Raw genomic sequence first — 19939 nt, 5'->3', positions numbered from 1 at the left:
AAAAAAAGAATCAAACTGTCGTTCTAGAAACAGAAAAAAAAAGTTAAGTGACAGAGGTGAAGTTTGCCTTTGGCAGTACAGTTTTAACAGCTACTTCAGAAGGGAAACTCACAATTTCTTCAGCTCTACATTTAACATGTTGCATTCTTACCATTTAAAACTCACCTATTCACTGTAAACATTACACGATTATAGAATGCAGCATGGTTAGCTATATGTAAATTGAAGACAACATTCATAACCCACTGGGAGGCTAAAACCATAATAATTCAACAGAACATTGATCATTCTCTTGAGAAATCTTGAGCCAATAAAATTCAAATGAATTGCAGGAAAACACCAGTTTTTTTTTTTACTGCCGTGTTTTTCATGTTTTATATTATTTTGTTAGAAGGACACAAGGAATTCATTTATTTATTAATTTAATATTATTATTTGAGGCATTTAAGATAATCTCACTTAGAATATTTTCTTCCAACTTTTTTGCCTTAGTAATTCTTGAAGGTCAGAAGATCATTGGCTGAATTTAGAATATTTTGCCACATCGCTAGTTTTTAGCCAAGATATGTGACAGTGATTTTCATCTTCTCTTTTTGGGGGGTGTTGACTTCTGTATTTTTCTGGACTTCCCAATCACCACCCATAAGTAAAAACTTCTTTAAAAGGGAAATATCTTAATGCAGAAAATACTTCAAGACTGCATTTTTCAATGAGATTTCCCATTTACTCGGCTTCTTGGGGGAAGGAGAGGGGATAAATACAGCGGGTAGCCCAGAAAAGTCCTGTGTCTGAGCACAGAATCGAATCTGATAATTTTCCAGTGCTTATCCTCATGACACACACTTCAAGTTTCATGTGACCCCTTTCAATAAAGGACTTTGCTATTCCAGTTTTGATGGCATTGCCTACAGTTCAGGCCTTTTGTGCATTGTCAAACCCAGGTCTCCCTGTAGCCTTCTGTTGTGACTAATGGGTGTGTAGCTTTAAATCCAGTCATTTGAAGCCCATGGAGGACAATTCTAAATGATGATTTACACTCTAGAACTCTGTATTGAATAATCTGAGTCTTGTGTCGTGCTTTTTCCCTGTCCCAATGTGTCCCACTATCCCTTCATTTGTACAAATGATGGCCTGAAGTTTCTGCTCACACCAAACTCCGAGTTTCTTTTCCACAGTATTCAATGGCGTCAGTCATCAACTTTTCCTGAAATGAGCCAGTAGTCTATTATGCATTCATTTCTTTATACTGTTTTATTAAATCTCCTCAGCAATTCAGAAGATCCTTTTTTTTCTCTCTTAAATAACACTAACCATTAGGTAATCATTGTGTATGGTTTTTTTTTGTTGTTGTTGTTGCTGTATTGTTTTGTGTTTTGGAGACAAAATATTTCTATGTAGTCCTGGATATCCTGGAGCTTGCTATGTAGACCAGGCTGACCTCAGACTTATGGAGATCTACTTGCCCCTGCCTATCTCTGCTTCCTGAATTCTGGAATCAAAGGCATGCATCACCATTCCCACCTATGATATGTTTAATACATTTACAGATGATATCAAGTGTGCAAGTGCATAGCATATGTTGTGTTCAAAATCTCAAAGTGAAGCTATTAACTGAATTTATCAAATAGAATTCTGAAAATATTAGTATTGACTTCATAAAATTGTCTTCAGTGGGGAGGAGAATGTAATATTAGTATAAACTAGATTACAGCACATGGTTTGCTTATTAAATAACCACACAAAACAACATCAAAACTCAATGAAATAATAAGTGTGTGAAACTGAAAGAGAAAAATAAATGGCAGGTGAATACTTCCTGGAAGACGTATTCAAGACAAGATAGAACATTAAAAAGGGGCTACAAAATGAAAGTATAATTAAGCAAGCACCTAACTATGAAATAGAGTTTCTTATTCCTGCTTCCATCATGTGTGTCTTTGGAAAATGTACCTAGTCTATTTAGCTAAGAAGGGAAAATGTAAAATGGGAATAATTAAAAATATTATTCTGCATAGGGTTGTGGAGAGAATTACATAGGGTAATATTTGTGAAGGGTTCAGGACTTGGCTTTGGGTGCTAAGTGTAGGGCTTAGTAAACGTTATTTGCCATGAATATCACCAGAGGGATCTCAAATTTATACTCAGCAACTTTATTCCTTTCCATATACAAAGAATGCTAACATGCTAAACACTGCATATGTCCACCTGTTTGATATTGTATGTACTTTGCTTTCAAACATCCATGTCTAATTTTTTAAATAATTTGTAAACTATAACAGAATGGTCAGCTTTTATATGACACACACGTGCACTGACACAAATAATTTTCTGAAGGTTGCTTTTATGTTGATGACATAGTGTAAGTAGAAGTGAAATTTTTCAAGAAAAATATCCACATCACAGTAGGATGTGAAAGCAGAAACATGCAGTGTATGGGCTGCATCCCTTTTCTCAGTGTCAGGGGCAGAGCCTGCTGGGCAAGCACTCAACCACCAAACCACACTGCTCCAGCCCTTTGAGACCCAGACCTATTCCTGAGCAGAAGATGTTTACTGGGATAGCATTTATAGACAGATATGGCCACCGAACCACACTGCTCCAGCCCTTTGAGACCCAGACCTATTCCTGAGCAGAAGATGTTTACTGGGATAGCATTTATAGACAGATATGGCCACCGAACCACACTGCTCCAGCCCTTTGAGACCCAGACCTATTCCTGAGCAGAAGATGTTTACTGGGATAGCATTTATAGACAGATATGGCCGCTGAACCACACTGCTCCAGCCCTTTGAGACCCAGACCTATTCCTGAGCAGAAGATGTTTACTGGGATAGCATTTATAGACAGATATGGCCACTGAACCACACTGCTCCAGTCCTTTGAGACCGAGACCTATTCCTGAGCAGAAGATGTTTACTGGGATAGCATTTATAGACAGATATGGAATTTTTTGAGTAAACCAAAGGTACAAGTTTGTGGTTGTCATGGCTTAAAGGGGCTCTAATTTACAGAAACTTGCTAGGCCTTTGGCTACCACACTGTTGGTCGATGCGTCCCAGTCTGCTTTGTTTTGTTTTAAATCTACATCACACCATTCTGTTTTTTGGTTTTGTTTTCTTTCTTCCTCAAATTCCCTGATTCTTAACAGATAGTAGCAGAAGACAGTTGGAGGGTTTGTGTTTCTGCTTGAGCAATTTCTTTCTCTTGATGCCTTGTCATTCTTCTGTTGTTTCCTGTGATCTGGTACCAAAAAGCAGCAGGAAGAAACTAGGGCCTTGAGCTTTTTCAGAGAGAAGCGTTTACAAGATGCACACACACTTCTCGTAGTCTGGTGATTCTCACTGCACTTCTTCTGTGGGTAACGATGAACTCCTGGGGCCTTAATTTAAATGCTTGTTCTTAAGAAGAGAAAGTGTGAGTTGAGAATGTTGGGGTGTGAGTTTTGAGAGTAGAAGATGTGAGGGAGTCATAGAGAAAAAGTGTACTCTTTCCTCTATTTTGTGGATTCTATGGTGTGCAAATCATTGAGTTGACTCTTACACAGCTGGTTAAAGATAGTGGTTTGTTCTCAGATGAGCACACAGCGAGCTTGTCTGTGAAAGTCACACCTAAAATCTCAGACGTGGGGCTGGGAGCTGAGTCTGAAGAACACAGAGGCAGCAATGGGGAAATGCTCTGCTTGCTCACCTCAGCCACCAGGTCTCCTTGAGACTTTGGCAGGTCTAGCATCAAGCAGTCATTAAAATAAACAAGTAGTAATGAAAAATTTTTTGAGGCTGGGAATGAGGCTCAGCTTATGGTACGCTTGCCTAGCATTAAAGAAGCCTTGGGTTCAATTGTTAGTATCACTTAACCAAGATGTGGCAGCACATGCCACAGTGTAATCTCAGTACTGGGGAGTGAAGACAGGAGGATCAGGGGTTCAAGGTTATTCTCAGATACACAGAATTCTGAGTCCATTCCAGCTCAAAAGTAAATGAGAAAGAGAATAAAAATAAAGCAAAATTAAGCAATGTCTTCTCTCTCTCTCTCTCTCTCTCTCTCTCTCTCTCTCTCTCTCTCTCTCTCTCGTGTGTGTGTGTGTGTGTGTGTGTGTGTGTGTGTATGCCACAGTGCATTTGTGAAGGTCAAAGGATAACACTGGAGTTGGTTCTGTTCTCTCCCTCTATCTTTATGTAGTTTCTGGGGACTGTAATACGGTCTTCAGGCTTGTATGGCAAATATCTTTATCTACTCAGCCATGTTGCTCCTCCCATCATCAAAAAATTTTGATGACATGAAAAAAAGCTCGTGTCGTTATAATATCAAGTGGAAAAAAATAATACAGACATGACTAAGGAAATTAGCCAATAAAATTGACACTGCCTGGCAGAGAGTTTAAGCCTAGTTCCGTCTGTTGTCAGAACCTAAGTCTTAACAGCTTCATGTGATGGAAAAACAGCATCACAATTTAAATGACATTTCTTCAATTTTTTCCCCAGATATCTGATGAATCATTGAACAGAATCAAGGATAGCTACCATTCACTCATTGTCATAACCCATGTCTTCAAACCTTTCTTGCTCTTAAGGATCTTATCTTATTATGTAAATCAGATTGATTCACCAAGAAGGCTTGAGAGGGGCGGGGGAGGAGAATGCATGTAGTTTAATGTTTGGTAGGAGGGGAGATGGAACTGCTAACTTTGAAAAAAAAATGCATGTCGTTTTATCTTTTTTCCTGTTTGCAATGTTTTCTTCCCCTTCCTGGAGTCTTTTGCCCTGGGGTAGGAAATTCTTACCACAGATTTTTTTTTTGTCTTTCTTCCGTTCAACTGCAATCTAAGTGGTGCATATTAACTAGTAACGTTACACAGAATTTTTCTGAAAAGTCAGAATCTCAGATGCGTGACAACTGAAAGGTGAATATCTGTGTTTCCAATAACCTCTAACTCTTCAAAAGTCGGAGAGAATGGAAATTCTGTATTGCACCTCCAACAGAGGTTGGTGACTGAATGTCCACTGATCTGGCAAAAATGGATTCTGTGGTTGTAATTAAATTAAGGGTCTTCAGATGGAGAGACAATCCTGGATCACCTGAGCAGGGCCAAATCAGTCACATGGGATTCTCTTAAGAAAGAGGCAGAAGGGAGGTCATGGTCAGGGTGAATCAGGTACCACACACAGAGCAAAGGCCAGAGTGATGTATCCACTGGCCAGAAAGCGGAGGCATCTTCTAGGTGCTGGGGAAAGTTGAGCCCCCAGAAGAAGTAAAGTCCGACGATGCCTTGATTTTAACCCCAGACAATGCCTTTCAGTCTGACTTCCAGGTACCGCGTTTGTGTTGTGTTACGCCATCAATTTTGGGATTGCTAGAGTAATAACAGAAAAGTGATACACTTACATGTTCCCAGCATTATGTATGGACTTCCGGACTAGATAGTAATTTTGCCAAAGCATTTCCAAGGAGAAATACTTATTCCTCATTTAAACACCGAAGAAGGTTGTACAGTTTTTTTTTTTTATTACCCCCACTTGGAGAACTTTTCAGAAGTCAATTGTGATTGGGACATTTACAAGCATAGGCCCCAAGTAGATCAATACCCTCCTTTGTTTTCAATGGAGAAATCCATCTGTCTCAGGCATGTTCAGGGCTTTACTGTACAGTTTATCTGTGGGCAGCAGATGAGGAGAACCAATGAGCTGGAAGACAACTCGCTCAATCTGCTTCCTCTGCAAAGCTTCGGGGCATTGCACAGGAAACCTGCTGCTGTGTCAAGTCCCAGAGAAGTTTCTTCTCGTCCAAGTTACTAATCACACTGAAACGCGAGTCCAAGGAAAGGTCAGGGAGAAAAGAGTGCTCGCTGCTGCTGCTGCTTAAGAGGTGCTACCACGCAGAAGCCAACGGGAGAGCAGAGGGGGCCTGGCCATGGTCACTGCTGCACCTGTGAGGAGAAAAACCACCGAGTGAGCAGCAGAAATCAGAAACCAGAAATGTCCTGCTTTTGGAGAACTTCTGACCTAGTCGTGCTCTTGATATGGGGGGTCTTTGTGGCTGGTGAGTCTGAATTTTCTTCTGGAGAATGACTAGGGATGGGAGACCTGCTCTGTGCTGTTTTTGAGCCTTCCCTTTTCGCCAGGCAATGCAAACCGGTCGCTGCTGTTGAGATGTGGGCAAGGGTCCTCTAGATATGAGTCATCTCTTATTTTCTGGTTTGTCTTGTTTATTTTGCTTCGTGTCCTACAATCTATGTGTTTCTGTAATTTCCTCTACTGCCATGTCCTCATCTTCCCTTCCCTTTTAGGACAAGGCAGAATAAATTAAACACGTATTCATAGCAATCAAAGTGACATGGGTCCCCTGTATTTTCTCCGTCTTGGAAAAACATCTAAATGACTGTTAGTCTCCCATATCCCAGCTAGGTCTCCCTGGCCAACAGTGTAAGTTAGGACTATTTGTTTCTTTCTATCACTCTCCGTGACTGTGGATTTTATGCATCTGTGATGTATGTCTGTATTTATCTTGAAGACGTGTGGGCTACAGGAGACACTTTCTGAATCAGAAAGTGCACTCCTCAATGTCTGCGTTCTTGTAGGAGCTGAATAGAATTTGGGGCTGCTGTGGGGGTGTCCTGGTTTCACTGTAGAAGGTAGGTAGGAGTTGATGTGGGAGGGCATTTTCGTGTTTCACTTTTAGTAGATGGAGAAGCTGCAAGGGAACAACGTACTTAGCTCTAAATTTTATAATTGAAAAATTTAAAGGAGAAATGGCATTTTTTCCTCTCATCAGAATTCCCTTAAAATCATTTCTGTCTATCTTTCTCGGAAAGAGTATCTCATGATAACTTTGTTGGTGAGCACACATAAAATAACTATGGTCTACCACTGCACCTCTCTGCTGAGAATTTTCACATATCTTTTTTCTTTGATGTGCATGGCAACCCAGTGAGGTAGGCATGGAACACAGCTCCATTTTACAAAGACAGAACTTGAAGCTTAGAGAGGTGAAATGATTTGTCCCTGGTTATAAAGGGTACCCCAAAACACTTGCAGGAACAGTTTACCCATATGCTTTCCACTAGAGAGAACCACCCATTGTAGCTCTGCTGGAAAATGCTAAGCTAAAATTGGGCTATAAATTAATTGAAAAAAAGAGAAAGAGATCTATATCTTTCAGTAGTTGGGCTTCTCTAGAAAGCTCCTAAAATCTGTGCAGGATGAATTTGACAGGAAAAGTCAGGCAAACAAGGAGCTGTTTGTGTCAGGTTCCATATAAACTTAGCAAAGCAGACAGAAAAGCAATAAATGGAAACATAACAGATAATTTGAATTTTCAAGGCTGAAAGGTTAATCTTTAAAACTTCCTCTGAACACAAGTTGGAGTCGCTATGTTCACCAAATCCCTGAAGTTCATGCTTGCATCACAAAATCATTAAGCGTTAAGAATACAAATAAGCAAATTACTTTATACACATGACCTGGCATGATAAGTTTGCTGAGAAATCATTGAGAATGGTGATCTGAAAACCAACCAGTGCTGCAACTTTATGGCTTTGTTACTGGTGTTGCAGACAGGAACAGCAAGTTCACTCTGTGTAAAATCCATCACATAGGCGAGGGAGGTACTTTAAACTGAAAACTACGAGATATTTATCTAATACAATAATCGAGGGGGAAGTTAAAAAGAATCTAAACTCTCCATCTCATTTTCATAGACCATGCCATTTCTTTCTACTCGATTTTGTCCCATTGACCTCTAAGTTTTCTTATGTTCAAGTTTTATGTCCATACTTAAATCAACACACTTTTTTTTTGTTTGTTTGAAGTTACTGGTTTTGCCAATGTGAATTTCAAGGCAAAAAAAAAAAAAAAAAAAAAGAACCAATCCTCCAGTGTTTTCTTTCTTTTCATAGTTTTTACTAATTTTCCTTATCTTCCACTAGGGGGCAGGTAGTAACAGGAGGAGACACAAAAATATAGTTTAAGAGATTAAAAGCAACATCTAAAAAGCAATGAATTGTCCTCACCAACTTCAGTCCTATCTCCTTTTTTTATTTTGTATGTTGGCCTACTAGTTTAATATATAGGAGTCTTTTTCTCTGGACATTCATGTTTAATATTCTGGTAAATAAAAATGCTAAGAGCTCTCTCTGTCTCTCTCTCTCTGTTTCTCTTTCTCTCTTTGTGTGTGTGTGTGTGTACACGCGCGCGCATGTGTGGTATGTACAAGAATACTGACTAAAAGTTTCCAGCAATTTAAATGAGGGAGATAAAAATACAATTAAATCCTTAAGGAACATTTAAAATCAGAAAATACTAAATTAAAAAGGAGGAAAGGTAAAATCATAGGGTATTGACAGTGTTAACAGAGGAGCTGGGTCTTGAATTGGGCCTTGACTGACAGCTTTGGGTAGAAAGGAAAAGTTAGAGAAGAAATTGGGAGGAGGGACGTGTAACAGGAGCAGAGGTCAGGAGGTCTGTGAGACAACGGGATCTAGCTTGCAGGAACAGTGTGTCATATAATAATAATTAAAAAGGCTGCATTCCAAGGGTCTTTAATGGATAAATAGGCTATCTGGATATTGTACAGTTAATGGTGAGGTCATCTGTTAGCTTATGAAGAGAAACAATAATCTAAGGCAGTAGATTTGGAGAATAATGTGGCGGCAGCATCCTGTTGCGTGGCAGTGGCACTTAGCAAAGTATTCCCTCAGAAGCAGGAATAGAGAGCTTCTGAGCAGGGAGGGGTTCTTGTGATAGGTGTTCCGTGCTACTCACTGGCAACTGAGACGGGAATAGTAGAGGAAGGACATGAATGCTGAACATTCCTGTGCATATTGGGGAGTATATAAGAATTCAGCATTTGGAACCATATGTGGAGCAGATGTTTCCCTCAAAGCCAGTACAGAGAGATTGTAATGATAGAGGAAACACCAGAAATGCATGCATTCAGGCCTGGGGAGCCATAACAATCTCTTTCCCTCCCCATAACAGTTTAATAAGAGACGGGAAAGGAGACAATATAACCAGCAGATTATGTGCTTAGCCTTAACTAGGAAGAAATATATGCTCTGAGATTGAGAAATGGGTTGAAACCGATGTTAGATACAGGAAGGCTGGGCAGCCCAGAATGGCAGGGATAAAAGTCACTCACCATAGGTAAACTACTTCTCAGTGAGACCATGGGAATTTCAGCTGATGATGCTCCTGAACAAAACTATCCAGTGGTCATTTGGTTTTATATCATGTCTGAAGAATTAATCTATGCAGTCGTTAAAATGTTATCAGTGACGATGTGATTTTGGCTCTTCTCCCTTGGCATCACTGACTTCCAATTTCTAGCTCCTGACTGGGTTTAGGGAACAGGACCGTGGGTGTCATGTAGCTTTGGATTGTGTGACAGTAATGTTTCCTAAGAAGTAATCACCACTCAGCACTTTAAGAAATGATACACATCACAAGTACATGAAATTTTTATCAAAGTTGGTTATAATCTACTCATTTTCCCCAAGAACTTATATCATTCATACCTTAACACTAAACAGAGAATTTCAAGGTTTTCATACCTAGAATTTAAATGCATTGCGTGTCTGAAAGCCTAGGCACCATTCTGAGAACACAATCTTATTTTTTTCCCACCTGCCCTGCCCTGCAATCTTTTTTGTTTGAGGAAAGTACCATAGAAAAGTTGCAGCATTGAGGTACACCTGGCAGCTCTTCTGTTTGTAGTAAGTAATTTTCTTTAAGCATCTCTGATGCTCCGAACTGTTGATGCTGAGCAGGTTTGCATGGAGTTAGACTTAGACTGGGTTTGGTGTATAGAATGTTCCTGCATCCCAACCATCACTTTCATCTGACCCAGTGGGTGGGGTAGGGGCACTACTGAGCTAGCTGACCTTTGAGAGATTCCGCATTGATTAGAGCGCTAGCCCTTTACACTTCCACCTTATTCAGTGATAGGGTGGGCTGCCCTGGGAAGGGATTGATTTTGAGCAAGGAAGAAAGCCACCTTTGAAGTTCCAGAAAACAGAAGACTGTCTACTGGCAGCACTCTTGGCTGGAGCAAGGGGCTGTTCCTGAAGGGGATTCTGGATGGCACATTCTAGATATGCCCCATAGTTTCCGCCTCCTATAATCTTCATTCCTTTGTGAAATTCTGAGTCTCTATCTGGTCTTATATCTCCAATCAATTTATATCTTTAGTTTTTATTTCTTTTTTTACTGTTAAGTTCTCTCAGTGTTCTTTTGTATGAAAAGAATTATTACTGATTTTATGTCTGAAACCTTTATCTTACATTCATTATCAAAGCGTGTTGTTTGTTGGAGGAGTGTAGAATTCTGGGTAGAGATTGATTCCCCCCCCCTTTTAGAACCTGAAAAACTCTAATAAGAAGTCAGCCTACCACTCACATTGTTTCTCTAAATTTAATCTCCCATCTTCTAGGAATGTTTTCAACATTACATCCTATTGCTGGGGTTTGCCACATTTAATCTGTCTAACTGTGGTATTTTCATCTGTAAGGGATTACTCAATTTTTTTTAGATAGTATTTCCTCACTTATGAAACAAGTAGTTACGACACTATTATTAAGAGATACAGTCTTTTCAGACAGGAGGGACTCAAAACATCTCTATATTAAATTCTTTCACTTTGTATGTGGATCAATGAAAACTAGCCATGTTCAAGGAACTGCTGACCACCTTACCTCACCTTTCAGTGGACAAAGTTGACTTGGAACAGCTCTCCAGTACGGACAACAGAAGGGAAAGAGTTGTGGCAAGAGTGTATGTATAGCAGCCCATAGTTTTAGATATGATACACTGGAAATGACAGTGACATTCAAGAGAGAAACAATACAGCTAAAGGTTTGGGATTATTGTTTAGGAAAAATAAGTCACAGCTAAAATGAAGTTTGGCCATTTGGTTAGCCAGTATATAAGGGAATGTTCTGCCTTGTGTCTGCCACTGCTTTGTACTGTGGGTATTTGATGAAGAAAGATGTGGAGGGGCTGGGCATGTAGCTCGGGGCCAGAGCATTGCTCCACCATGTATAAGGCGTTTAAATTAAATGCCAAGCAGCCCAGGTGCATAAATACTGCTGAGAAGATAGAATTTGATTATAAAGATACTGGTGGCCTTTGAGATCGCAGTTTGAGTAAAAGGTGGTGGGGGGGGGAGGGAGGGACAGCCAGATTGCTGGTACTGCTGGGGAAGTGAGTGGGAGGGAAATTGATGCTGAGAGCCCCAGCCACTCATTCTAGAAGTTAGGCAGCAAAGAAGAGGGGAAAAGACTGTAGCAAAAATGGGAAAGTGAATCTATTATTTATTTATTTATTTATTTATTTATTATCTCTATCAACACTGGTAAACTGGGTATAGTGCTATTGACAAGGACACTATCTGAGACAATGCAGTGGTTCAGTAAAAATGTGTTTCTGATCTCTGTGTGTCCATGCAGTTTTAAGGTATTTAGTAACTTCCTTTTTCTTTTGACATTTTCTTACTTTACCATAAAATTCCACCTTCTGAAAAACTTACCACATTGCACGCTATAGAAACATTTATTTCTGTGACTCTTTTTAAGGTGTTAACATAAAAGTTGAAGTGGTAAATAAGTGTAGATTCCAAATGATTGTCTAGCTATTTTTATTCTCAAAGCAAAGCTTAATTAGTTCCTTCTTAGAAGTTGCCTAGTGGCTATTGTAACCCAGTACTTTTAAGATACGCCTCACAGAGCCAGTTGGTGGTGGTATAAACCTTTAATCCCAGCACTCAGAGACAGAGGCAGGTAGATCTCTGAGCTCAAGAACAGCCTAGTCAACAGAGAGAGTTCCAGGACAGCCATGGCTATACAGAGAAACCCAGTCTCAAAAAAGCAACCAAGCAAGTAAGCAAGCAAATGAAACAAAAGATGTTTCATACGGAATCTTTTGTTTTGCTTTGTTTTTGAGACAGGGTGTCTCTGTATTGCTTTGGAGCCTGTCCTGGAACTTGCTCTGTAGACCATGTTGGCCTCCAACTCACAGAGATCCACCTGTTTCTCCCTCCCCAGTGCTGGGACTAAAGGAGTGCACCACCAAGCCCAGCCACATGGAGTCTTCTGTGTAGCCTAAACTGCTAGAGACACTCAGTCCTTTAACGTTCCAGGAATCTAGGCTTTCATGAACATTGCAGATGATCATGGGTATAGCTAGGATTAAGAGTACTGGCCTAGGTCTTTCTTAGTTTCTTTGTTACCTGAGTTATCCCTGTTGCCCCACAGTCAGAGGATAGTAACTCATTCTGATGGACCTATCTTGCAACATGCCTAGAGCTCTGTCAGCTACCGGTCACTAAGCTACTTAACTGTTAGTTGCCTTGAACGTCTTTATCTGTAATCATGCCCTCTTAGGTCTTTTCAAAAGGAAACCAGTATGCTTTTTGACTCATACTCCTTCAGTGTACCTAGGATCCTGTTTTCCCAGTTAGCTTTCTTCATTCTTTTAACTTCTACTTCTCCCCATATACAAGCGTACATTGTTTTCCTGTTTCAGACACTACTGCAGTCCTCAAGCACCAGGTAGTGCCCTGTCTCTTCCTAAGTTTGATATGAACAGGTAACAAAGTCATGGTCTCCAGTTTGTTGACTCAGTCGGCTCTGCCCTCCAGGCTTTTTCAGGCTGGTTTTCACTCCAACACCTTTACTAAGTTTCTTTATAGGTCTTGGGGGCCATCACTGACATTCTTCTTGTCAAGCTGCAAAGTTTTTCCTTCAGGATTTTTCCCCATTTAACTTGATGTAGATCCTTCATGTCAGGAGATCTTATTTCTTCTGCTTTGCTGCACTGTTTCTGCCAGGTTCCCAGCCTCCAACAGAGCCCTAGGTACACAGGTTTTAAAGGTCTGGGTTTGACCTTTTCTCTAATTTCCATACCATAGACAGACGTTTGGCAGTTTATAGGCTTGAGATAGCTCACAGTCACTCTCAGTTAGTTTTTATTATATTTTTAAAACTTTAAATTGGCTGTCTATTCCTTAGTCTAGTGTCTAGAGTTACTGTAAGGATTAGGTCCAACAATGGGACTTAAGTTTTTGGCATAGCTTGTGTTCAGAAACATTTAAAAATGATTATTTTATAGTTTTCAAGGAATTTTTACATAAATGCTTTTGTGCCATTTAGTTAGTTCTTTTTTTTTAAGATACAGTAATCTAGATGGCTTTTATTAGCAGTTGGCGTAAGTTGCTGACACAGATGACTGCTTTGCTGTGGAATAAGATTTATTGTTTACCACAATTATTGCTTTCTAAATTTTATCTACCTATTGAACTTGTTGTTTGAATCCTTGTGATTTCCTTTTTATTCAGTTTCTTCATTTTATCCACCATCTGGGTGTTTTATTTGACCTCCGCATCCCATCTGATAGTAGAACTGGAGTTGTCAGCTATGACACTTCCAAGATGTTGTTTAATGTTTTGTCAAGATATTCACGTCTTTTGGCCAATTTTCCTTCATTTAGCTTTTCCATAGTTTTTTTCAGATTGGTTGAATGTTTCTGTATATTTTCTGAGGAAAATTGGCCTTTGTTCAACATAAATATTGAGAACAGTCTTCAGAATTTTGCTTGGCAATCTTCTGGTGATTTTTTTCCATACAAAGGATTTAAGTTCTAGGGTTAAATATTTCAGTACTTTTATTTATAGTTTCAGTTTTCTACATTTAGAAAAGTTTCTGGTTAAAGCCAACTGTCACGGTTTACCTGGACCTTTCTTCCTGGTTTCAGTAGTTGAACTCCCAGGAAGTTCGGCAACTCCAGAAACATAGTATCTCACCATCTGCAGCCCTGTCCAAGATGAAAAACTCCAAACTACCCATGTTTTCTTTCAGGGATTTTAAAAAAATTGTATTTAAATATTTCCTTTCTTTTCATCTGAGGAATGAGATAGGAACCTGATATTATTTTTTCCACGTGCCTAGCTCACTAATAATGTAACGAATTACCCTTGCCTATAAGAACTTAAGCGCCACTCATAATTTCAGATACTCAGTTCTCACATGTACAATTAAGCAACTGAGTTTCTCAGAAACCTGTGTAAGATTACAGGGATAAGAAATGAAGACTTAATATATTGGCTGATATTATGACTAAGATTTTGATGTTTTCTCTCCTTTGTCTTTAAGAGGACTTTGGGCTCTGTCCAGAATTTTATTACTTAACACCTAACTAGAGTGTTGTCTGCTATTGGGTGGGTATCTTTAATGAGAAAAGATAGTTTAATAAAGTCTAAGAACATGAAACAAATTCCTAGATCAATTATGCCAATTGTGATTAAAATATTAAAGCTAAAACATACAAATTTGTACTTTTTATTTATTTGCAATTATTTTAATTTTTCTATGTCAATATATTCATGTTGTATAAAATAGACAATTTTGTCCCACAATCAAGGAGTTTTAAAATCATTCCATCTATAATTCAAAAATACCTTGAAAAAAATAACCCCTTTCTTTCTAACCTACAGCTAGAACATACAGCTTATAAAACACAGAAAAGCATCTACTAAGTCACAATTAAAGTTGCCAAGTTAACCTTGACTAGAGCCAGAAGTTTTCCATACCGTAGTGACCTTATTATTCTTGTGGGTAGCAAAAGTCACCATGTAGTTGAGCTAAATGAAGGTCTGCTAGTGCCATCTGAATTTCTGGATCTTTTATGATGAGGACGTGAATCATAGAGTTGTATTCATTTAAAATTAAACCTTGATCCTGGTATACTGGCAACACCTTTAATCCGAGCCCTCGGGAGTGGATCCTCGTGAGTTTGAGACCAGCCTGGTCTATGTAGCAAGCAAGTTCCAGGCCAGCCAGGACTACATAGATGGACCCTGTCTGAAAATAAGTGAATAAATAAGATAAAATGGAATCTTCAGGAGAAAAGAATCCACGATTACCAGGAGTTTCCTGCCTCAGCTTGCAATGAGGTTTTATATTCTTCTTATTCTTTGTACGCCATAATTCATCACATTATATAAAACATTTAGAGGAAAAGGAAGAAGTAAAACTCCCATTGTTTGTATTCTCTAGCTATTAGAAATGGTTTCTGGCTTCACCTCCAAAGATCCAGCCTTGAGTGTATTAGAACAGCCTTGAAGGATACTAAGGACTGAAAGAAAACAGTTATGAAGTTTGAGATTTAGGACTGGGGCTGGAGAGATGGCCCAGCTAGGCTCACAACCAAAAATATAAGAGATTTAGGACTGCCAAATGAAGACAGGAATAATTTTTTGTAGTTTTCCTTAGATATTTCCACAGATTTTGATGCATTTTTTGTTTTAAATAACAACAAGATGACAGGTTCTGCAGTTTCTGATAAGCAATAGGAATGAATTTTACTTAGCTCAGTACCCATGTAGAAATAGCTATAGAAATGTGGAAACAAAACTACCTTATACTTATTTTTTATAATGATACAGTTATGAATTCAGAACTTCATTTCTCAAAAACAAACAAACAAACAAACAAAAACCCTCCAAAACCTGCAGCTTGGGCCCAATTTAAAACTTTTAATATGAAGTTCATTTATTAAACCTTTAACCATAAGTTTGCATTTCCTCCAAAAGGCCTGCAAATGAATGAAAAGAAATGAAAAAAATTTTTTATTTAACCCTGAGTTCATGCCCCTGGGACAGGTCCTAGTGTCATGGCTAGCTCCTCCCCAACACAGCAAGTCACATAACTGTCACCCACATTCGGAGGGTCTAGTTCAGTCCTAAGCAGGTTCCCCAGATGACATTCAAAACACTCAAACGGCTCTTAGTGATGGATCACTTGGCTCGTGCGTTGATGAAGAATCAGCTAGCTTGGAGAATTTATGTGAATTGCAAGAAAGACAATCTTAACTTTTTTGTTTCATTTTTATGCATTAGTAATAATAAATGACTATTAACCGCAGTGGTAGCTGCTTGACTACGGCACACTCCATGCTCGATTTGAGCCAATAATGGCTCCAGAACCAAGGACTGTTAATGCTGATATTTCAGAAATGCCTCCCTTCAGGGTTTTTTTTTTTTGAGTGTGCACTCAAAACTCAGCATTTTGCAACAGATGAAAATTGTCTAATCTTGCAAGGAAGTCATGTGTTGTCTCTGAGAACCCTTTTCTGGCACTGAGGAAGCTTCTCTGGGTTTGCACAGTCATGCCTAAGCATTGCGTCCTGTGTGGGAGGTATTTGCTTGCTCAGGCATATGACAAAGATGGTTTGGGAAAGGAAACTTCTGCTGCTCGAAGTTACTAAGAAGTTTCGCTAACAGTAAAACCAAAAAGCATTCTCCTATGACGATTTTGACTTAGGTGGAAAAGGTTTCTTCTCTCTATATTTAAATACTACTTTCATTCGGAATCTTTGTTACGTGACTATTTGCATATGATGATGGTACGTTCATTAAAACTCGGTGTTTCTTTTTTTTTAATTTTTTAAACTAGTTTACAAGTCTCTAGGTGAAATTTTGTACATTTCCATTTTTGTTTAATACTGCCCCCTATTCTCTTTCCTACTTTGTTCTATTGTCTTTCCCACCTCTCCTTAAAGCACCGCCCCCTTCGCGCCTCCCGCTTCCCCAGTCTGATTGGCTCCTTTCTAGGTTCCTGGCCTGGACTTACATTTACTAGTTAAAGACTAGCATCCATAAATGAGAGAGATCACACGGCATTTGTTATTCTGACCCGGGGTTACCTGGGCTGAATATATTTTCTAGTTTCATCCATTTTCCTGTGAATTCCATTTTTCCACACAGTTGAACTAAATTTTATGTGTATATATGCCACATTTCAATTACCCATTTACTCTGATTCCCTTTCCTTGTCACGGTGAAAGGAGTAGAGACAAGCACAATGTACAGTGTCCTCTGGGTATATGCTCAGGAATGGTGTAGCTGGCTCGTATATATGGTGGATCCATTTTTAGCTTCTTGAGAAGTTTCAACATTGATTTCCATAGTAGCTGCCCTAGTTTTTACTTTTAACAAGAATGGGTAAGGGCTCCTCGTCCTCATGTCTTTGAAACATTTGGTGTCATTTGCTTTCTTGATGGTGTTCATTCTGATTGGGCTGAGATGGAATTTCCCAGATATGGTGATGTATGCCTTTAATCCCAGAACTTTATAGGCCAAGGTCCACAAACCTTTGTGAGTTTGAGGCCAGCCTGGTCTACACAGTGAGTTCTAAAACAGTCACAGCTACACAGACAGACCCTGTATCAAAAACAAAACAAAGTAGTTTAAATTATTTTTAGTTTTACTTATGTGTGTTTGCATACCACATTGTGAAAGTGTCTGTGGGGGCCAGAAGAGAGCATTGGCTCCCATGGAGCTGATGTGACTACTGGGAACCGAAGTTAAGTTGTTTGGAAGAGTAGAGAGGACTCTTAATTAGTGAGACATCTCTTCAATCCCTGACTTTTAAAAGTGTGTGTGTGTGTGTGTGTGTGTGTGTGTGTGCACATGTGTGCAGACATGCTTATGGAGGTGAGAAAAGGGCATTGGATCCCCCTTAAAAAATCTGTGTGTGTGTGTGTGTTTGTGCATGCGCACATGTGTGCAGACATGCTTATGGAGGGGAGAAAAGGACATTGGATCCCCTGGAGCTGTGAGCCACTGAACTGAACTTCAGTCCACTGCAACAAATGATCTTAACTCCGAGCCATCTCCCTAGCCACAGAGAGGAAAGATCCTGAGAAAGAACACTGAACAAAAAATTGAAGCAGCTATCTGTCCAATAAATGCACACATTGAACAGGTGGTTCACAAAAGAAGTACAAAAAAAAACAACAAACATTTGAAAAACCTTTAAATAATCTTTACCACCAGGGAAATACAAATTAAAAGTGCCTTACAATTTATCCCAACTGCAATAAAAATGGCTATCATGAAAAAAAAATAAAGGACAGCAAATGCTGTGAGGATGTGGACAAGGAGAACCCTCTTACACTGCTGATGTCACCACTATGGAGATCGTAGGCCCCTGAAAACCTAAGCAAATAATTATCAAGTTATCTGGCTATACCACTTCTGGGTCTATATCTAAATAAATCTAAATCAGTATACCACACAGACGTTTGCATGTCTGTGTTTATTGCTACATCCTCCACCATGCGTACATATGGATGAATAGATAAAGAAAACGTGGCATATGTATGAAATTCTCTCATGGGCAGCAAAGCACATGATTCTTGGTATCATGTTAGGTGAAACAAGTTAGACTGTAGAAGACAAATAGCTCATGTGTCTTTCTTGTGCAGAATCTAGATTTATATTATATGCACAGATATGTGGAAAAAGGACCAAAGGGGGAGCTGGAGGTGAGGAATCAAACCAAGGTATTTGGGGAAGTAAAGACAAAGATCACAAATTTGTTCTCAAGTGCAGTATCTCTATTTAAACACACACTCATGTACATATGTGGGCATATTTGACAGGAAAGCAGAAGGGAGACTATTTGGAGATGTGGGGTCTAGAGATGGAGCAAGGCAATGTGTGTGGGGGTGGTGCAGAGAAAGGTCTATAATGACACATATCTATAAAATGCTACTATGAGATATAATTTTTATACTAACATTTTAATTAAAGATAAGTATCATGTGGTATCTTAGATCTGCCTCCCTAACTCACCTACAATCCATTTAGAATTAGAGCTGTCAGGTTCCAGCTTCAACCCCAATTATTCATCTGATTTTTGGCAACACTAATTCCCTGTATCTTTTTAAACTACCCATTTGTCTTATGCTTCCTGTAAACATCATCATTTTTCTTTGCAATTCTCTTTTCTTAGAAGTTCCACGTCCTAAGGTCCAGCTGAAATTTATTTATGCATATTACTACTCTGTATCTCTTTTCAAAATGTGTAAGTTCAGCAATGAAAGGTCTTATTTCACCAAGGCGCTAAGGGATTCTCTACTGCAGCAAACGAGCAAGCATGGTCACATTTTAGTTGATGCCCATCCTTTAGTGGTAGTCCTAGTGACTCAGTGCTTGATGCTTAGGAAGTGCTTGGGTTTTAGGCTCTCAAATTGCTTTATATGCAGTTAATGTTTCTAGAGTACTTTCTACTGTCACACTACCCTGCGCATGCCTGATCTTGTAAGATAAGCAGGGCCATCCTGGTTAGTACTTGGAAAGGAGACATTTTATAGCAGTGATTCTCAACCTGTAGGTCACGACCATCGGAAAACACACATTTCTGATGGTCTTAGGAACTGTGATATTGCTCCGTAGAAAAATTACAGTTATAAAGTAGCAACAAAAATAAATTTATGGTTGGGCATTCCTAAGACCACTGGAAATATGTGCTTTCTGATGGTTGCAACCCACAGCTTGAGAATCACTGTTTTATAGTATTATCCAGATTATGTTCTTTGTGTTTAAGAGTGTTGACAAATTTTTGATTCTGAAATTATTTCTGTTTATTTAGCACCAATTTCAAGAATGCAATCCATTAAAATAAATCATGGCATATCCAAAACTCTTCATCCGACATTTGGTTTATCTTTTTGAACAATGAGCTAGTTAGTATATTTTCTGTTCTCATTCTGTTTCCAGAATTTTCATTTGGGGGTAACTTTGAAATTAAACATTAATAGATTTTTTTAAAGGGAAGTTTTAGATTCACAGAAGAACTCAGTGGAAGGTTGAGACAATGCCCATATCCCTACGCCTGCCCCTGCCTCTGCACATGTGAAGCCTTCTCAGTTATCTGCAGTCCCCACTAAGATGATGCATTTAGTATAGCTCATAAATTGATACATTTGGCTCCTTAGGGTTCACCCTTATGTTGTATATCCTAAGGGCTCAAACAATGTATGACAGCAATATCTAAGATTATAACATCATATAGATGTAAATGAGTTCTTAATTGGTCTAAGTAATAAAAATCCAAAATCAGATATAGAAGAAAATGCTGAGAGATCAGAGAGAAAAAGAAGCAAGCCAC

At 39.1% G+C, this 19939-nt stretch overlaps 1 protein-coding gene across 2 annotated transcripts in view; it reads left to right on the top strand.

The window, feature by feature from the left end:
* Window positions 1–5658: 5658 nt before the first annotated feature.
* LOC106021521 (cell surface glycoprotein CD200 receptor 1) overlaps window positions 5659–19939 on the top strand; it is a 34667-nt gene continuing 20386 nt past the window's right edge. Inside the window, exon 1 of one of the 2 annotated variants that reach the window (XM_040750776.1) lies at window positions 5659–6036. In XM_040750776.1, the coding sequence (XP_040606710.1) occupies window positions 5973–6036 (64 nt within the window). In that variant the 5' untranslated portion in view covers window positions 5659–5972. The remainder of the gene's footprint in view (window positions 6037–19939) is intronic. The other variant, XM_040750775.1, reaches the window with a different exon arrangement.

The sequence above is a fragment of the Mesocricetus auratus genome, unplaced genomic scaffold, assembly GCF_017639785.1.
Source record: "Mesocricetus auratus isolate SY011 unplaced genomic scaffold, BCM_Maur_2.0 Super-Scaffold_100008, whole genome shotgun sequence".
NCBI lineage: Eukaryota > Metazoa > Chordata > Mammalia > Rodentia > Cricetidae > Mesocricetus > Mesocricetus auratus.
This window is presented reverse-complemented; position numbering and strand designations above follow the sequence as displayed.